Here is a 20468-nt window from a genome sequence, read left to right on the forward strand (position 1 = left end):
TTGAATATATTTATTTATTTATTTAATTATTCTTAAATTTAATTAATTAATTGAATTAATTATTTAGATTCCTAATTTTATTTTGCAAGACAAATTTTATATTTTTGCTTGTGTTTGTTTTTTTTGTAGAAAAAGCTAATTATAATTTAAAAATATATAAGCGATATATATTAACGATTATAAAACTTTAATTATTTAAAAATTGTTTATTAATTAAAAATGTATTCGACAGAATTTCTGCTTATATTGCACTGTAGAAGTGCTGCATCGCAAACTAATTCTTTCACAGTCACTCTTGAATGAGACTCGTCACAACGCGTCACGAAATTGCCAATCCAACTAGAAGCAAAAATACGCTGAAATAAATCGTAGACATTATTGAGTTCTAAAAGCAAATTCATTGCGCGTTTGCTGACGTAAACGTGTGTAATTGTGATTTGGAAATTGACCGCGCTTTCTCTTGTCTGTCTGTTAATGGAACACCGTTCTTCCGATGACAGTCGACACGTTGCAATCCAGTCGGTGACAATGTACCTAAAACCAGTACTTATGTCACAATGTATCAATATGCAGTCGGACTACCTGCACGCGAATTAATGATGTAATAGGAATTGACTTGTTCTATAACTTGTATTTGTATACGAAAAATTATTTCGAAATATTCTCAAGATATAAAATCTATGGTACATATGTGTGTGTAAGAAATGTATCATTTTTCAGATATTATTGGAATTATTGTTAAGATAATATGAGAGAAATATGATTTTGCTTCAAGTAGAATATTTACTATTTTTAAAGAATAATTTATTAATACGTACAATTTTGTACGTATTAATTCCATTTTCGAGGAAAAGAAAGAGAGGAAAAAGCTGAAAGAAATAAATTGAAGAAGATAACGCCAGATAAATATAATATTAGATATGCAATCGCTGAAGTAACAACATATGATAATTTAAAACAAATATGGAGCAGAATCCCCCGGAAAAATACTGCAACGATGCGCCAAAATTCACCTTCATCAACTCTGAAAAAAGTAGGTTACGAAAACAAGTCTATCCATAATTCATCAAATGTGTGCATAGCGCGATGCATATATGCGGGTATGGGTGCATGTGTGTGTGTGTGTGTGTGTGTGTGTGTGTGTGTGTGTGTGTGCGCGTGTATGACAATTTCAGTAGATTACGCGCAGTCACTATTCTCCGACGGAGATGAATGGACCAGCATGTACGCGCACATGTCTGTATTAAATATCCGTTTCAACGTACGTCGATGCACATCCCGTTCGCAGTACCGATATGTGTGCGAAGCGATAGAGTTACGGAAACGTTTCCGTATTTTGTCGTCGGTCTTATCTGGCCCTCTGATTGCGACAGTGGCTCTCAATTGATCGATACTTGCGTTCCTCAACTGTGCTTGAAAGCTTCTTTCTGTCTTATTAACGACTTACAATTCTATAAATTCTATTCTGTCAAATGCACAGCTATTATTGAAACACTAGATAAAGCTTTTTTATATCGATCAATAATCTAACAGATTTATTACTTATCATATAAATTAAATTTAGTTATTATTTTTGCAAACTCCATTTGCTTCAAAAAATAATACGCAATATATTCTTTTTTAGAACAATTTTATCCTTTTAATTATCAATCTTTTTATTTTTATTTTAATATTTTATATAAATACAAATAATATTTTATAAAAATACAAATACACATACAATTAAGTCTCACATAAATAACAAGTTCTTTCGTATCTGCTTATGCTTGATACTGTATAGCTTGGACGAATCAATGCTTCTTTATGCCCACTTTTTTTTTGTATATTTTTCTCTTTTTATATTCTTATCAGTTTGCATTTGTCAACGCAAATATTACATAATACCCATATGCAGCGCCGTTATTACGACGAGTCTCCACGTTGCCGAGAAGAGGATCTCAACACAGACATACCTTGGATCCGAAGTTGTCATCGTTGCGCGAGCATGATAATAGTCATCTTTTCGTGGAGTGTAAGTTTTCCCTCGGCGTAAACGTATTTTTATAAATGCCACTTTGCCGAATATATTTACATGAGGTTTGAGCGCGCGCGTAATTATGTAAATAAAAAAAATTATATGTTAGTATATTTTAATTTTTGAGCGTTTTTACTTTTATAATGATTAATTTTAATTAGAGAATTTTAATTATTAGGGTATTTTATTAACTTGAGTATCGCACTCGAATTAGATTTTATTTTTTTTATTTACGATTTTACATACATCTGTCTAAAAAAAAGTTTCTCATCTCGATCACGTCGAAGGATGGTGGAATGATTTTCCTGGTGTTTACGCGGATCAGATCAACCGTCTGGAATCGAGCCAGCGATATTTTTACGCATTTCGTCGGTCGAAGACAGAAACTGCTGCAATGAAGGCTGCAATATAGGACGATCTATGATCGCGAAACGACCGGAATTTCGAGTTTGGAGCAAGGAGAATTTTTCTATGAAAACTATGACCCATATTCGCGGGTCATTCGCGAAATTGAAAATTTGGAAAAAAAATCGGAAATGTTGATCACGCTCGCTTATTTATTCTGTGCGTAACGCTATATAAAATCTAAAATTACTCTCGATCGATTATTGATTTATAAAATTTGAATTAACAACGAGAAACAAAGTTGAAGCTTGTAGAACATGTATGCACATCAGAATAATAGAATGAAACAATTGATTAAAATAAGAACAATGAAAATAATAGAATGAAACAATTCGTTAAAATGCAAAATCAAACAAGAAAATGAAATATTGTGTGTTATAATAGAGGAAAATTAAATTATCGATTAATTAATATTATATAATATATATTATAATATAATTCGTATATGTATGTATATGATGTACATATATTACATATATTATAACATTGCAATTTTTTTTTATCTGTAACGCCAAGCCAATTATTTGATAATCTTTTCTATTTACATAGAACTCGAAGTTTTTTTCGTGAAAGCGAAAAGTGTTGAATTGTTCTGCGAAATACATATATGAAGCACAATTGAAAACGTGGGGCGCAATCTGCGAAATACACATTGTTTACTGTTACAATTGTTTCTGTCGCCGTTTGCAGATCCTTAGACTTGCTAAGCATGCGAGATTTCTTGAAGATTTCGCCGCAGATTAGGACGGCGGAAGTAGACCGAGCGCGCGTGGAAATTGGCAGAGGCGCGCACTGAATGCGGCTTTCACCGTATATTACGCAAAACAGTGAGGCGGCGAGAACGTTCGAAGTGCAGTCGAAATCGCGAAACAATGATCAAGAAACTCGAACAAACTTAATTCACAAGGCGAGAGGAAAAAAATGTGCCCCGGTTTCCCAATCAGAAAGAGGCAACTGGTGTGTAATTACAGTGGGAGGATATCCTTGATACCTTTCCTCTCGTTCGCCAACCCTATTGTTAATCATATAAGGTAAACGTAATAAGCGTCGGATATAAATGAATCAATTTGTTAACAGACCACGTATTATAAAGAGCTGAACCGGACATTGTATTGGATATTGCGTGTAGGTTACAGGTAAAGATCAAAGTAATGTAAATTAATTTGATTGCTATTATAATTTTAATTATCATGATTAAATTAGTGTTATTAATTTGCTGTATATAATTTCTAAATATTAATATTTAAATTTATTGCGTTATGAATAATGTTAAATAAATGTGTGTGTATAAAATATACACATATATATATACAATAATATACATACACGATACTTTTATTTTAAATAAAGTAAAATAATTTACTTTTTTCTTGGTAAAGATGCATATTTTTCTTGATAACACATTTAATTTTCGATACAACTATTTTTCTATTATATGTATATTAATTATATTATATATGTACTATAATATATATATTCTATAATATATACTATAATATATGTATACATTAAATTTAAGATTATCGAACATATTCATGTAAATTCTATTTTACATGAAAATTAAGCTCGATTTAGTGTGCCATGAAAATTAATAATATTAATTTTTAATTTCATCTCGTGTGAAGCAAAAAAGATCATGTCGTTACGGATTATGATCTAATTTTACTTTATGGCAATTAACTTCATTCGTGACAAAGGCGATTTCGTACAAAAATGTAAAAGCCGCGACGAACTCATAAGCGAATAGATAATCTTCCGGGTCTCAGGAGACTTGCACAGGGTATTAATGTGAATAGAATGACGCAATAAATATTTAAGGGAGGTAATAAATTTCGTAAGATACGGACGATTTGGCAATATTTCTCATTCAATCTTTTTTATTTCGAATTCTCGTCTGTATTTTCTCACCGTATTCTAATCGTTATGTAACATGAGAAATGTTACGGATATTTAACGTAGATTTTAGATAATATAAAATTATGCGAAATGCACAGAAATATGAAATTAACGGTCTGTAACGATTGTAGTTATTCTAGAATGTAATGATAAAAAATACGGCGACACATTTTTCGACACGCATATTTTCTCCTATTGGAATAATCCATTATATTACATATAATTACAGATGCTATGATATAATTAAAGAATATCGTACACTAAATTTTGAAATTTATAATTGGAAATTAATCTTTTTACAATTCACAATAAAATATTTCCTTCAATACACAGGTTTATTTTCTATTAATTTAATTTAAAATTAATGTATGCATTGATTCTTAAAAAGTGTTTACAAAATATTTTTTTTTTTTTTTTTAATTTAATAAGCGGTCTTTTCTATTTTTAGAAAAGTAGATTAATACTAGAAGATAATTCACAACAATTTACAAATTAAGTTAAGTCACTCACTAGTAGAGCTCTAATAAAAAGGAACTTCACGCAAGATGAATCGCTGGTTTACGCGCAATGAGCAAAAGTCAAAGGTGATTTAATTAACAGCGACCTTATTTATCGTCGCAATCGTTGGAAAATGTGGTTTGAATTTCGCGTGGGAGATATCGTTGTTCTTAACGAAGCTTTAACAACTAACCGTTGATCATTCGCAATGTGTGGCATTGAGATTCTTTTCTATAAATTAATTTCTTTTCTATAAATTAATACCTACAATGAATCGTCGATTATACCTAGGAAATTAATCTCACTGACAAATGTGAAAGCGGCATGAATGAAACACGGAATAAATCTAATTACAGAGAGAATAATGTGCAAATAAACGGTAATGGCATGACTGGCGTTATTTGTGCGTCACTGCGCGAAACTAAAATTTGTGACATTATTTGACTCTGTATGTCACTTAATTAATTTACATAATTGCCATACGGGTAATTACGAAGAGGATTTGCTCAATGGAAAATATATCAACAGGCACACCTACAAACGTCGAATATCGGCAAAATAATTATTAGTTGTATTTAAAAAAAATATACATGACGAATAATTGTGGGTTTTTCACGGCATTCTTCGTTAGCGCGATCTTCTGTGAACTGTATGAAGTGTCGCAAACGAGCACGGGATTGACCCGACAGATCAACAGATAGCGAGGTGGCCTTAATTGGTTCACGTAATTCCGCATGTACACGCAAACGTTCGCACGACTGCATCGTTGCTCACGATCATGCTTCGAACGAATGTTTATACATATGTGTGTGTGTCCTGCCTTGCGAAAGGACGCGCGAGAAAATCGCCGACAGACCGAAGGGTCACCGAAATTGGTTTAATTGACCGGATTGGGCTCAGCCAATGGGACGTTCAATCGTGCGTCACCCGGCGCTTGACCCGAGCCGAGTTCAATGAAAATGCTTTCATTAATTTTTCCGTAGGACATCTACGAAGCGTATATAAACTCGAGGGAAGTTTCATTCCTATCAGACTTTCGACCATACGAGTGGAAATAATCCGACTGTCGAGAAGTGTGTAAATATTAGTGCACTGATTAATGCCCGGTTGGATACGGAGGGTGCGATTTGTCACTTTGAGTCGATGTGATTTAATAAATTAATCAATCTCGATAATGAGAAGTCGAATGAACGTCACATCAGGCAAAATAAATATTTTTCTAGATTTACTAATATTATGTATCTACTATATAGGGTGTTCCATATTTTTTTAAGGGAGAATGTTCTGCCAATTTGAAGATTATTTTTTTTCTCAATGGAAGTGTTGAAGCATCAATAATTTTTTGAAAAAAAAAAAAATAAAAACAATTAAAAAAGAAGAGCTTTTTATAAATTAAACTTTATGGAGTTAAAAGATCAATACAACTATTTTTAGTTAATTTTTTAGATGTAGTTTATTTTAACAAAAAGCTTAATTCAAGACTTATTTTCAAAGATATGTAATAACAAAATTAAAAGCTTGAAAAAATGATAATATTCTTCGATATTTTCACTGAGGAAAAATCGTCTCCAAATTAGCCAGAGAATTCATTTTTAAAAGGAAATTCAAAAGTATTAGTATCTGTATGTTTTATTCACACGAAAACTGCGATATAATTTATCGTATCAATATCTTGCTCTGATTTACACGAATAATTTTTATTTCGAAGAAAATCTGATATCTTAAAATAAAGAATATCACTAGAAGTATAGTTGCGTAATTGTCTCGTGAGTGGCTTAGATTTTGCGATAAACAATTCTTAATTATTGTAAAATTAACGTTTCTGATAATTTTTTTTTTTTATTGTTGCAGGTGAGTTAAAGTCACAATCGTTACCGAGAGGATTTCCACCGCAAATAATAGTGCAACAGATTGACGATGAAGGTAAAACTTAGTTATTCAATTTGAAGTTAATTAGCCGTTAATATCAATTTTACAATCGAACGTACTGCGAGGCCGCTTCGTGGGAATGTCAATTACATTACGCTTATTCCGCGAGGAATAATTCTACTGCGCTCGTCGACGATCGTGGAAAGATTCGAAGACTTCGATATGTATATACAGACGCGATTCAATGCGTACTTATGATTATTTGTTGCCTTAAGAGGCAGAATCTTATGATTTTTGCTCGCAAATGCGATGCCGAAATTGACATACATAGGAAGTTATAAAAGTGGATTAATTATTTTTTTTGTATGTTTATTAATGAAAATGCAATAGTAAAAGAATTCATAATTCTTAAAAATTAATTTCTATTAATTCTTAAATATTAATATATTCTTAAACATTAATATTAATCTTCATTGTTGATTTTATATTTGCATTAATTTGATGCAATTAAACAATATAACAGTATAATTTATGTGGCTCCCACATAAATAAACATAATTGAAGCTCTATGTAACTTGTGTAATTCTGTATAATATTCAACTTCTATTGCGAAATTGTAACGTAATGTATAAAAATATCGACCAAGATTTATGACTTTATTAGTATTATTTTAAGCAACATTGATACAACAGTTTTATTTATTATTTTAAAATTTAACATTAAAATATTAAATAATCTAAATACTTTGAAAGCTTTTTTGCTAATTGCACTTTACTGCCAGTAATAAAATATATATTTATTTTTTTAACTTTAATTCCGATAAAATTAAAATAATTTTTAGAGGTTTCCAACAATATATTATTTTTGTAACCTCGAGCTGTTTTATACATTGTCCATGAACGTAACTCGAGTTTTTATGTAACAAATCCAATTAAATTCGCTCATTGTCGCGCATTGTGTAAACTGCTCTGTGTAGTAAAAAAAAAAAAGCGTTAATTTTTCTTTTTTTTTTTTACGAGTTGCGAGGTCGATCGTCAAAAAGACCAGAGAGTTTCTATTTCCCCGGCGTAATTTAGTAATAAACTTTATTTTTATCGACCGCGAATGATCCTTATTTCTCGGTCGGTCGGCCAATAAAGGCATTCGCCTCGCAGAGATATATCTGCTATGCGCGGTGGACACACCGTGTGTCTGTTAATTATTCAAATTGCGGCGTATATACGTTTGCCGCTCATGGACGTAGCTTGCTTGTTGCAGCTTTAGCCAACGAGTACGGCCGTGTGCGTTTCCGGTCGTCCCTTGCGTTACATACGCGTTGACACGCACGAGCCTCGAACATGCAACGAATGCAGTATGCATTTTTCCGTCTTTGTCTCGTTATCCTTCTCTCAGATACCGCAGGTGCATCTTGTCCTTCGACGTTTATGCGTATGTCATTTGTTCTTCCGCTAAAAATTAATTTTATCTCTTCTGTATACACGGCTACTTTTTCATTTTTTATTATCGTATCATTCATAATTTGATGATTTAAAAAGTCTAGTAAAAATGATATAAAATTGCTAAAGTCCAAATATCGAGAGAGATATTTCTTTCGAAATAAAAAAAAAATTTGTAGAGAAATTTAAGAAATGAAGATTACAAAAACAATTAATTTTGATGCAAAGAAAAGTATTAGTCTTAATCTTGATCTTCATTATTATAATGATTGAGTTAAAAATTAGTATTTTATTATTTGCGTCGATGTGACGTGGATTATTTCCGGTAGCGTGTGAAAATATTGTACGTAGTTCCAATCATATGTACCGGAACCGGAAGGACAATGTCGTCAGGTAAACAGCCACCTAGCAGGTGGTCTCTCCCTCAGCTCCTTTGAGAGCTTTGCCGCTTTCTCGTCGTTGTTTTCATTGAGCAATGTCATTTCTTTTACCTCTTCATCGACATGCAAACAAAGACTCAGCTTCCTGTCTTCTTTTTTCCGGCTTTATTCTTCACAGGTTGAATTTAGAAAATTCTTTGTTAAATTGACATATCTTAAGATTACATTGTTCTACAATTTACTGATGTATTATTTAATTTTTATCACCAATAATGGAAATTAACACACTATGTCGAAAAAAGTGGACATTATATTATATTGATTTTGTCGCATCAAAATTTTAAACAAATTTGTTATCTATTTACACGCGACTTTTAAAGGATATATCAATTCTTTATTTATTTTATTTTATTACGCTTAATTACGCGTGTATATTATCGAAAAATTAAGAAATATCGTATTATTATTAAAGTTTCTTTAAAGATTTTTCTGTAGCATTATCTTATTCGTCTAATATTTCACGAAATAGGTCGCGTGGCAAAGTTCCACAACGCGTTATGTTTCATGTATAACTTCTTGCAGAGAGAATTAGTTCCTGGCAAACGGCCCGAGGAAATGCGGGCACGATTTCATTGATATAGTTTCGGAACCAAACTTTAACTTCGTTTCTATCTTTCGTTTGATACAGAAAAAAAAGCGCTCAGTTTGCCAACATCGTCATACGATAATATATATTTAAAATCATTAATTTTATTAAAATACAGATTTATCAGCTATACAAATGTAATAACTCTGTTAAATTTAAAACTTGAATGTAAAATATTTTATAAATACCGTTCTTAAAAATTCTCATTAATCGTGGAAATTAATTTTGAAGTCGGCGGCTGTGTCTGCAGCTCATCTGCAAGACTCTGACAGAAGAAGTTTAATATAACTTGAGAAGAGAAAAGACAAAAGTCTCTTTTATCCAAATATGACCTTAATCCAGATAATTGTCCCATTTGTCTTCTCAGCCGGAACTTATTAAAAACATCGAACATCGACATGTATACTTTGAACGGCGCGAAAAACTAGATTTATCAAGATAAACAGATCGAACGAGAGGTACGAGAGCAAACAATATACGAGAAGAATTATCGTACGAATACGTTTCGTCTTGGACGATTATTATTGTCATGAAGGGAAAGCATTGTTAACGCGTATACGTTACGATGCAACATGGCTGAACGCCAGGTTAATGCACCAGTCTGATATGCGGTTTTGCGTATAGTATGTTCATACGGGCGCCTCAAAAGTGTGTATGCTTAGTGTAATATGTAATGCATGCGCACATGTATATTATATATATATATATATATATATATATATATATATGTAGGTCGCCGCGCGCGAATGGGGATTTTGGAAATCGTTATGCTCCGCGGGATGTCGTGCATATTTCATCGCGCAGCCATTAGAGGCCATCCACGTGCCTTCTGCAGGAATTTCGCCTAGTCGGAAAGGTCCGCGGATCCTCTGAGGAATTTATCTTCCCGACGCGGAGGTACGGAAGCGTCGAGTAACTATTAAGATCACGTATGATAGAACGATCTGGAAATACTAATCGATACTTTGTTTCCCTTGCGCAATTTTTACCTCTATTAAGGATACACGTGTGTAAAAGATATGCTCATAAATCGCGTGTGTTCTGCTAAAACGTCGTAAGATCGAAGTCGGCGATAAAGCGATACTCGAAGTATAAATATTTTTTTAGCGCAGCACTTTATTACATGTTATATATGTATATTTTTTTTATTGTTTTATTATATATTTATTTTATTATATATTTTATATAAGTAACATTAATATTTTTAATTTTTTAGGCAATATTATATAGTTTATTTTTATTTTTTTCTAATTTTTAGTTTGTTTCGTATATGATTGCTTTTTATTCGTAGCGCGTTGGAAAGTGAAAAATTTAACATTATCCGAATGATGTTTCTTTCCTTATTAAAATATTAAATGCGAAATGAAGGAAGGTAACTTCGCCGATGGCAGCGGGTTCCAACCCTCTGTTGGAAGATCTTTTTTTATTCAGAAAAAAGTTTACGCAGGTCAAAGTAATAAGTCGTTATAACAACGACGGATCGTAAAACTTCTGGAAAATGTTATCCTTCGGCAAAAATGTTGTTTAAATAATTTTAATTTGGCCTTTCCTAAAGTACCTTATTTTTCATTATCTTTATTAAACACGAATATTTACGCAGAAATAATAAGATGCTAACACGTAAAAAAAAATTTGTTTTTTTTTTATATATTTTAAATATTCTTAATATATAAATAACAGTTTTCATATAACCAAATGAAAATAACATTATTAAATATTACTCGCTCATGTAGTAATAAATATATGTCTATTCTATAGTATTTGAAATTCTTTTGTGGACCGCAAACGGTAGATATTTTTCCTTAACAAAGGTAAAAAAAGAGAGAAAGCTGTGTAGAATGCGCATAAGAAAAAGAACCGATTCTTTTTTGTCTCGTGTTTTTTTTGTATCTTGTGTTAAACGCTAATAATAGGAAAGATGTTCCGCAGAAAGTTGTTTCTAACTGTAAGTGTGAAAAGTGTGCATTTGCTGTGAGTAAGTGCAAAACGGTAGTGTCACGATGAAAAAGTATTTTCGTGTTTGGAGTGCCATTACAGCTTGCTGCATTACGACGATAAAGAGATTGGAAAAGTAATCTTCGGAAATTGGCAAAGTTACGCGAATGGGGATTCTTTCACTCCCGACCTCATTTATCAAGGAGTATCTCAAGGAGAGCGGAAGACGTTTGAGGAGAGCGAACTCTGCTCCATTTACAGACCGATCTTTCGCCTTCAAATTACACGAAAGTTTGTGGCTAAATAGATAATTAATACGATTCATCATATCGTGTTTCAGTTGGGAGAGAAATAATCTTCAAATTTATTTCTTGTATAACTCTCGTTCAATTACTTTTTCTATAGAAATTTATTTTATTTTGATTTTATGTCGAAATTTGATACTTTGCTTATAATAACATGTTATAATTTTAATAGCTTAGATAGACTATATCAATGAAGGTAATTCTCAAAAATCTTTATAATTAAAAAAAAAGAACAACTGCGATCTTTCTTTAAACTATTCTACAAAAGATGAATATGACACCGGAAAATTGAGAGAATTTCAACGGATTATGTAGACAATTTTTATGTAGCGGGAAAAATTATTATCTACGTGATAACAGACGAGATTCAATTATTTTTTCTATAGAAATTTATTTTATTTCGATTTTATGTCGAAATTTGATACTTGCTTATAATAACATATTATAATTTTAATAGCTTAGATAGATCATATCAATGAAGGTAATTTTCGAAAATCTTTATAATTAAAAAAAAAGCAACTGCGATCTTTCTTTAAACTATTCTACAAAAGATGAAAATGACACCGGAAAATTGAGAGAATTTCAACGGATTATGTAGACAATTTTTATGTAGCGGGAAAAATTATTGTCTACGTGATAACAGACGAGATTCAATTATTTTTTCTATAGAAATTTATTTTATTTCGATTTTATGTCAAAATTTGATACTTTGCTTATAATAACATATAATTTTAATAGCTTAGATGGACCATATCAATGAAGGTAATTTTCGAAAATCTTTATAATTAAAAAAAAAGCAACTGCGATCTTTCTTTAAACTATTCTACAAAAGATGAAAATGACACCGGAAAATTAAGAGAATTTCAACGGATTATGCAGACAATTTTTATGTAGCGGGAAAAATTATTATCTACGAGATAGCGAAAATTCTTGCTCGAACTGATCTCCAAGTTTTTCATATATTCAACAACGGGAGCTTTGCGACACACACATACACGCACTCAGCGACGCAGTATCCATAGCGCTAAAAATAATTCGTTCTGTAACCGTGGCACCGGTTCGCTCACGTGGTTGCTGGTGCGGTTCTGCTTCACATCGTGAACGAAGAGACGCGCGAAAGACGAGAAAAAGAAGCAGCATAAGTAATACGGGGAACGTGAAGTCGGTTGGTAGGTAAAGTGCATGCTTCCGATCCGATGCGGGTTCGTTGATAAACGGCACTTACTCGCTTAAGCCGGTGAACATTCGCGTCACGAAACATTACCTTAAAAACATCTTTGATATAAAAATAATTTTATTAAAAATTCCATAGGAAATATTTGTTGAATTAAGAAAGAGAAAGAGATAAGTAAAAGGTTTTCCTTTATGATTTTTCTGTATCTTTTGCTTCTGATTTCTGAGTTTAATTTAATTAAAGCATATTAATTGTTTACAAATATATGAATTTATCTTGAATATTTCGTGAGTTATTTCTCTTATTCTAGTTTTATCGAATGAAATAAATGATCTAGCTTTTCAGCGTTATTATGGAACGCAAAATTTTAACAAAATAAATAATGGAGAGTAAATCTACGTGATGTAATAAATCGCGCTTTCTCTTCTTTCGTATTATCTATAGTAGAAGAAATTGTTTGTCACTGTTATATGAATTTAACAGAGCTGCAATTAAAAACGGAGATATCTCTCAGACACGGTAGAAATTTTCAACATACAGGTGCACTCGCGGTTAAAAGCGACGATAAGCGATGATCGAATAATCGTAATTATATCTCGCACGCAGATGCTGCGACACGCGTACATGCACGAGAAATTGACTGTGTCGAGAGTGGAGAAATTGTCGCGATCGCTATCGGCCGATTCTGGAGATTGGTTAAAGTGGCTCGGTTAAAGGTCAACCTAGCAACACCGGTCAAAAGGGTGGGTGGTGTGAAAAAGCGAGGAGAAATTGTGTCAGAAATAAATCAGATTTTCTCCTTCGATGCAAATGGCACGCTGTCCTCAATGCATTTTAATTGACGTGTCGCTGATGTCACACTATGAAGCGAATAGAGTACTCGCTCATTTATGCGTTTACACTGAACGAATATTGAGATTGACGATGCGTTCGCTTATTGGGAAAATGTATTTTAGTTTTACTTTACAACAAAAATTCATTTCAGTACGTGATAAAATAAAATAAAATAAAATATGCGAAATTCATTAAATATATACTGCAAGTTTTATTATAAATTATAAAACATCAATTGATATTTTGTTAGAAATTAACTTCAAATTTGTTTACACTTTCTCCACTTTTTGCTATGTTGTTATCAGTAGCTACACAGTAGAACAACACGTTGTAATCAAGCGTGTCGTATTTTTACGTACGTATAACGACATTGAGCCGCTTTCGCTGTTGTTAGCGCATCTCGAAATTCGTTTCGGTAGAAACCGGTTGTGCTTGGCCATCACGTTGGTTGGCTTGCACTTTCACACGATGCCACCTTCTCGTACCGTCAGTGAAATTACCGATCAGATCTATACACGTTGCTGATGTGGACTCCTCGCTGTGTGCAGATCGCACGCGAAGATACGATAAAGAAGATTAATTCTAAAGAACCGCATAGCGTATAAATAAATTTTTATAAAAGATACATTGAATTCATATATATGACGAGAGATTATAAATAACGAGCACGTTATATTATTTTCTGCTCAGAAATATAGTTATAATTACATTATACGTACATACGTTTTATATAAATAAAAAGTAAAACTATTACGAATTATAAGTATATTTAACTATCTCGCAATTTCATTAATAAAAAGATTTGCTTATTTTATCGAATTTCAGATAATATAAAGATTAAATTACATTCTCGATAATCTTTACATGATCGCATATTTCTCGCGAGGAAAGTTGACCCATACGGTTACCACATGTAATATATATTTTCATATGAGCATTTTATGGGGTACCATAGAACCTCAGTTCAAATGAAGGGACCCATGTATCAGCGATACTGTGTATGTAGTCTTCTTTTTTCTATTTCTACTAGTTGTTTTTAGTTTGCCCCTTTTCTTCAATCTATATCTTCGTAATGTTTATTTCTTCTCTCTCTTTGCCGATATTGCTCCCATATTTCTTATTTCTCACCAGATGACTTGGCACGTGCTAGTTGTGTGCGTTTCAGAAAGAGCCTTCTTAAATTCCAACTTGGAAATCACATAAAGTCTTTTCATTCGTAGAAAGTATTTGGACGCGTGATATTTATATATACTTTTATTTGTGTGTATCTTAATGCGTGAGTAATTGATTACAAAAAAATCTCTCTTATTTAATGAATAATATTATATAATTATTTTAATTGCGACACTGTAATTATTTACGTACACAAGTTCTTTTGCTATCTAAAACATTAAAATAATTTTATATATTATAACATCATAACTTTTATATAACGTGCATTTTTCTTATTTATGAAGAAAGAAGTTTCAGAAATCTTTTTCTTTTCTTTTTCTTAAATAAATACTGATACATTTACAAATCTTTGGCATTAAAATAAATAAAAACAAACAAAAGACATTTTTTTCTGTTATATAAACTCTATAAATTTATATTTCTAACAATTCAAAACTAACACACATACACACACACAAATACAATATAATAGCTTTAAAGAAATATTTAAATATACGATATATATAGTTGAGAAAGTGATCAATTATCGCAACATATTCACAATTTATGTAGAGATAAATCCAAGTCTCTTCTATGAAATAAAAAGTGCCGCTATTTTGACGTCAACTATTCGAACGCTTTAAGGGGAATCAGCTGATCCGTTCTGTCAAGACGGCATACGTCGTCTCACGCGCGACGACAGCGCCGTGAATGTATTGCCAGTGCAAACGCACGCGCGCGCGCTTCACCTCCCCACCCCTCTTTCCTACATTCGCGCGGGACCTGCCGAAGAGCGGCAGTTCGGCTCCGATGTTCCCGCGTAGCGGTAGAGTGATCTTGAGTGCGCGCGAGCACCGTGTTTTCGTTATCGTTAATACACCGCAATCCGGTCAAAATCTACTGTCTATGACGCGATAAATCGTCATCCGTGCGTGCATCGACGGAATATCTCTTTTAACGTTCGTATTTCGATCCGAAACGGCGGCCTTCGGCTTCCATTATCCGAGTTTGTAAGCATATACAAGGTATGCCAAGGAGGATCTTGTGTACGCGTAACAGGCGTTTGAATGTGTAAGCGTCTCTCTTTGTGTATAATTAAACTGAGATGCGCACGATTTAATATTGAAGACTTTGTGTCACGAGACGTGGTGTTGATTGAAATTTGTTTTTCTGATCTCATCATCCTGACACTCGAAGGTATTGCATTTTATCTGAATAAAATCCGAAAAGACGTTCAAGCTGAAATAGTATCAATGTATATGGAAAGAAGGAATAGATAAAGGAATTTTACTATTAATCTATTAACTAGAGAAAATAATGTCTATCTTTTAATCTATATATTATATCTAGAGAACATATATATTTATTAATAATATTGCTTATTTTTTTATTCCAACCTAACCTAACTTTTAATCTGTTCAATTATTGGCACATTTACGATTTTTGATGTGAATATTACAATATTTACTATTTTATCGTATATTGTTCGTGTACGATAATCGTTACCTTTATTCCTTATTTCTTATACATTGTAATATATATTTTATCGTTGTTTTTTTCCTCCATATATTGTTGGTGCAGTTCGAAGCTTTCTTTTCGATTAGTAATTTCTTATTATATTTATATATCTCTCGCCTATATACTTTAGATCTCTCTTAACTTTATATTCCAACTTTATTTCCATGTACCGTTGAAGTCACATATCATCATTTCCTTTATGCGCTGACAATATTATACCGTATTCTCTCTTCTTAATATCATAAAATATTTCATGTCTCGGTGTTTTCCTCAACATATGCTGATCAGAGCACACAGCAAAATGATATTTTGCCTGAGGCTCTTCCTAGATGCGTGTGAAAGAGGGAGAAAGAGATGGCAGATAGTCGCGCTCCGAGATTAGACAGATTAGGTTTCGCCGGCTGCGCATTCGGCAGAGAATCCTCTCGCTCGGGCTTGTTTACGCACAGCTTGCTCGCCACAGCTGTCAGTGAAAGAGTAACGATGCACTCGACTCTCTGCACGGAGGAGTGGTGTAGGTGCTTTATTGCGAATTTTTTTAACAATCTTGCGTGTGGCAAGTCTGTTGTCTCTACAGGGTGACCGCTAAATAAATCGCTAAATAAATCGCTCTTAAGCTCTATCAAATTTAGGACCTGTAGGTGGGAGACGATTTAAATTCCTCCGCCTTTTCGTTCCGCCTCTCGCGATTATTTCACGAGCAATTCGTATTCGTAATCTTCCGTACGCATAATAGAGACGCTGTAATGAGGACGTGGTATTTTCTGGGATTTTCCTAAAATTATTACGTGTCGGAAATCGAGAGAGGCAATTGCGAGACTCAATAACTAGACAGCAATTTAGCTCGCGGGATATCTCGCGACGGGCTCGACAGGGGTGGAGGGGACAAACGAGCTCGTGCACCGCAAACGAACGACTCGACTTTTTTTTTTTTTTTTTTTTTTTCTTGCGAACCTGATCCTTCTACCGGCCGGCCGATCGGAACGGCTGTCTTTTGTGTCCCGGCCCGCGTTTTCTTGTGTGTCGGTGTATGAAAACCTGTTATTCTCCCTATCGCGAAACTTCCACTCTTCGCGTCCCTTCCTGTATTTGGTTATCCGACGTGAGCCTCAACCCTTTGCGACTTATATATCGTCTGTGCTGTGACATTGTCATAGAAGAGAGTGTTGTCGAATCTCCATAATTATACATGTCATATGTAATGTTTACCGACTTAGCATATTTTACCTTGTTGGAATTTTTATTTGAAATTTTTCATCGTAAACATGTTTAATTTGAATTTAATTTTAATTTTAATTTAATAATAATAAGATAGAAAAGATTAACTTAATTACAAAATTAGATGAGTTGCAAATTTACATGTACATGTATATATTTGGATTTAGGATCTCTTTCTCATATTATATTAACGTTTAATCTTGTGTATTAATTGAGTTTATAATAATTAGCAATTATTACTTAGACAATAATTTAGAGAGAATGGAGAAATGAGAAAAGTGAAATATAAGAGAACCTACATCTAACTTTGTGTAGCATTATTATTACATACTGCTGCGCAAATAAATTACAGCTATTAAAATACTCGTTTTATAGCTGTTTCACACATACATTATCGTAAAAGACATAACAATAACTGACCACACCTAAGCGACCCTGACAATGCACCACTCGACAATACTCCGTCTAGACAATTCTGTCTACGCAAAATGTGATGATGTACACTCCCACACACACACACACATACACACCTTTCTCTATTATCTAACGCTAGGCTTTCTTCATTTCCTCAGAAAGTTTCTGAAAGAAATTTCTTTTCATGTCATCTTATAAAATATGCTCTCTCGAGTGAAGATGTATTGCAGAGAAAATTTTATTAAAAAGAAAATAGTTGTACATATTAAACAAATTAACATTTTATTTTAATTAAATAAAACAATCTTTGTTATAGTAAATTTTAGGAAATATCTAACTTTTCTCTTTCATTCTATTGCATAGAATAAATTTCTGAAATTTTCTACAACAAATGTATAATCTTATTCTGGTTATATTAAATTTTATTTACATATTTTTTATCGTATTTTAAGAGAATTATCTTAGTTAAATTGTTGAATAACGAGAACTGATAAGACAAGCAATCTTCTTTTTACGGTTATTCTCTATCAGTTATAGCATTGCTAGCAGTATGTGACTCGATTGTGTAAAAGGCAAACACTGTAACATGTGGAAATTGTTTTAAAATTTGACATCCCTTGGAAAGTTTAATTATCAGCAAAAAATATTTTTAATCGGTCAAGGAAAAGAGACAAATTTATCACCCTTGATTAAAAGATATCACAAACTCGAACTTGTTTATAATATGATGTTTATCAGTTTATCCTTCAAAATGTTTTGCATTTGATTCAAGAAGACAGTTCGATTCAGGAGAACGGTTCTGTTGTTACACGTGTGTCTGAAGAATTGTCGTTTTTTTTCGATAGTACACTTTCGAGCCTAATGGCCGAGTAACGATTAATCATCGCGTTGTGTTATTCTGTCTAGCGATCTTTTTTTTAATCTCTTCATGTTAATACGATCATATGTGTGTCGCGACGCAAGGAGTTTGACATTCCAGAAATATAAAGCCATCTAAAAATACGGTCGATGAACTTTAGACATATATAATATTAATAAAATAAACAAAAATGTGTTCCGTTAGATTAATAGATTAATAGATAATTCTAGATTAATGAAAAATCTAGAGAGTTTTAAGCAGTACAGCAAAGAAAATATGAAACTAAAATTAAAATAAAAAATTAAAAAATTAAGTTAAATTATAAAATTATAAAATTCTTTATCAAATTTCTGATATACAAAATTCCAGAAAAATGTAATTTTTATTATCTAAATACTTAATCACATAAATTATTAATTTTTATTACAATAATTTATTACAATATTTTTATATTTTATTGTATAATGTGTAATCAAGAGTGTCTTGAAAAGTCACGGTATAGGAACTGTTTTCACGAAAGTCAATAGTCAACTTTGATATTGATCTGTCAAACATAAAAGCATTGTTACTTGCCCAGATGAATCATGCTTACAGGCGTAGCGTCATTCTTGTTGTCAAACGTCTCATGGGATTGATTACAGTATGGAGTTCGCGGAATTGTTTTATACTTCGTCAAGCGTAGGTGAACACGTTAGCGCAATATACTATCTTGCATATGCTATCGAGTAAAGTATGTCAGAGTCCCTATGCTGACACAAAATGTTATTTCCAAGATAAAGTTCAAACTAAAAATTTTTTCTTATAATTCTTTTCGGAAAATTCAATATCTGATCGAAAATAGTCTCTAATTTTTTCTCTTCTTTTTTTCAAACAAGTTTTTATTTGAATTTTATTTTATTAAACATTAAATTTTTTTATAACGCTCATATCGAATATTTTGATAATTTTGATAATTAAATTAGTTGTTATAATGAAAGTTGAGCGTAATATATATGTATACATATATCGGTCACATTATTCATTTGTAACACGATTGTTTCCGGATATTTTCATTACAAGCTTTATTTCATTATTTATCTTACAGAGTATTATTACTCGTTAATAATCGTGCAATACATTTATTCAATTTATTTATTCGCTTCGATATATGCCGTAAATGTAATTAAATCCTTGTATTAACACATTGCACACGAGATACACATATAAATCGTGTAATTGACGATACGAGTTCATTTCATCGTTGGTGTATCGTCGATAGTGACGAGAGCAATTTTTTTGTTTGACGCGAAACCGCCGGGTCAACTGCTACCCCACGCGTACACTTGACAATTAAACAAACGTTTTAAAATGATACGCTTCGACCGGAAAGGAAGGAGTGCACATGTCACGGCACGCTCGAGAGGGTCCGTGCCCGTTAACGAAAGTTCAACCCCCGGGACATCGAATCCTCAATTACAGCGCGGCATCGAATTATCCTATCAAACTACGTATTACGTACTCCGAATTCGTTCTCAATCGCTTTTTTCTTTTTTTTCTATCACAATCGTTCGATTGACGGAATTACCAGTCGTTGCGCGTCATCGAAGCCGATTCAGCGAAACATCATCTCCATTCAACGTCAACTCTCACTCTTTTATCGCGGTGAAATAGATTTATTTTGACGGCGCCCTTATTGACAGCCACAAGGAAAAAAATGTAACGTGAACCTTGCCGGCCCGCTATTATCGTACGTTCCTGCACCTGGCACATGATTTTTCTCCGACCAGTTTGCTCTTTCTATCCTTTCCCTGAAAAACGGCAAAATAGTTTTGAAGCGTCACTACTTTTGTATTTTCTGTTTTGATTAAAAATAGAAATTAATAATATATCGACCGCGTTATATCTTTATTCTTTTTTGTTATCGAGAATGTGTTTT

General features: G+C 32.6%; 1 protein-coding gene across 17 annotated transcripts in view; it reads left to right on the forward strand.

Annotated features, from left to right (window-relative positions):
* The window catches only part of Raskol (Ras GTPase-activating protein raskol), a 294929-nt gene that overhangs the window by 159775 nt on the left and 114686 nt on the right, over nucleotides 1–20468 (forward strand). For 8 of the 17 annotated variants that reach the window (XM_072887913.1, XM_072887916.1, XM_072887909.1 and 5 more), the window contains 2 exons: nucleotides 1895–2011; nucleotides 6665–6736. The exons of 2 other annotated variants lie outside the window; for them this stretch is intronic. In XM_072887913.1, coding sequence (XP_072744014.1) covers nucleotides 1895–2011; nucleotides 6665–6736 — 189 coding nt within the window. Of the gene's footprint in view, nucleotides 1–1894; nucleotides 2012–6664; nucleotides 6737–15338; nucleotides 15742–20468 lie in introns of those variants that run through there. 7 more of the 17 variants (XM_072887912.1, XM_072887922.1, XM_072887923.1 and 4 more) reach the window with 5 other exon arrangements.

The sequence above is a fragment of the Anoplolepis gracilipes genome, chromosome 3 (genome assembly GCF_047496725.1).
Source record: "Anoplolepis gracilipes chromosome 3, ASM4749672v1, whole genome shotgun sequence".
NCBI lineage: Eukaryota > Metazoa > Arthropoda > Insecta > Hymenoptera > Formicidae > Anoplolepis > Anoplolepis gracilipes.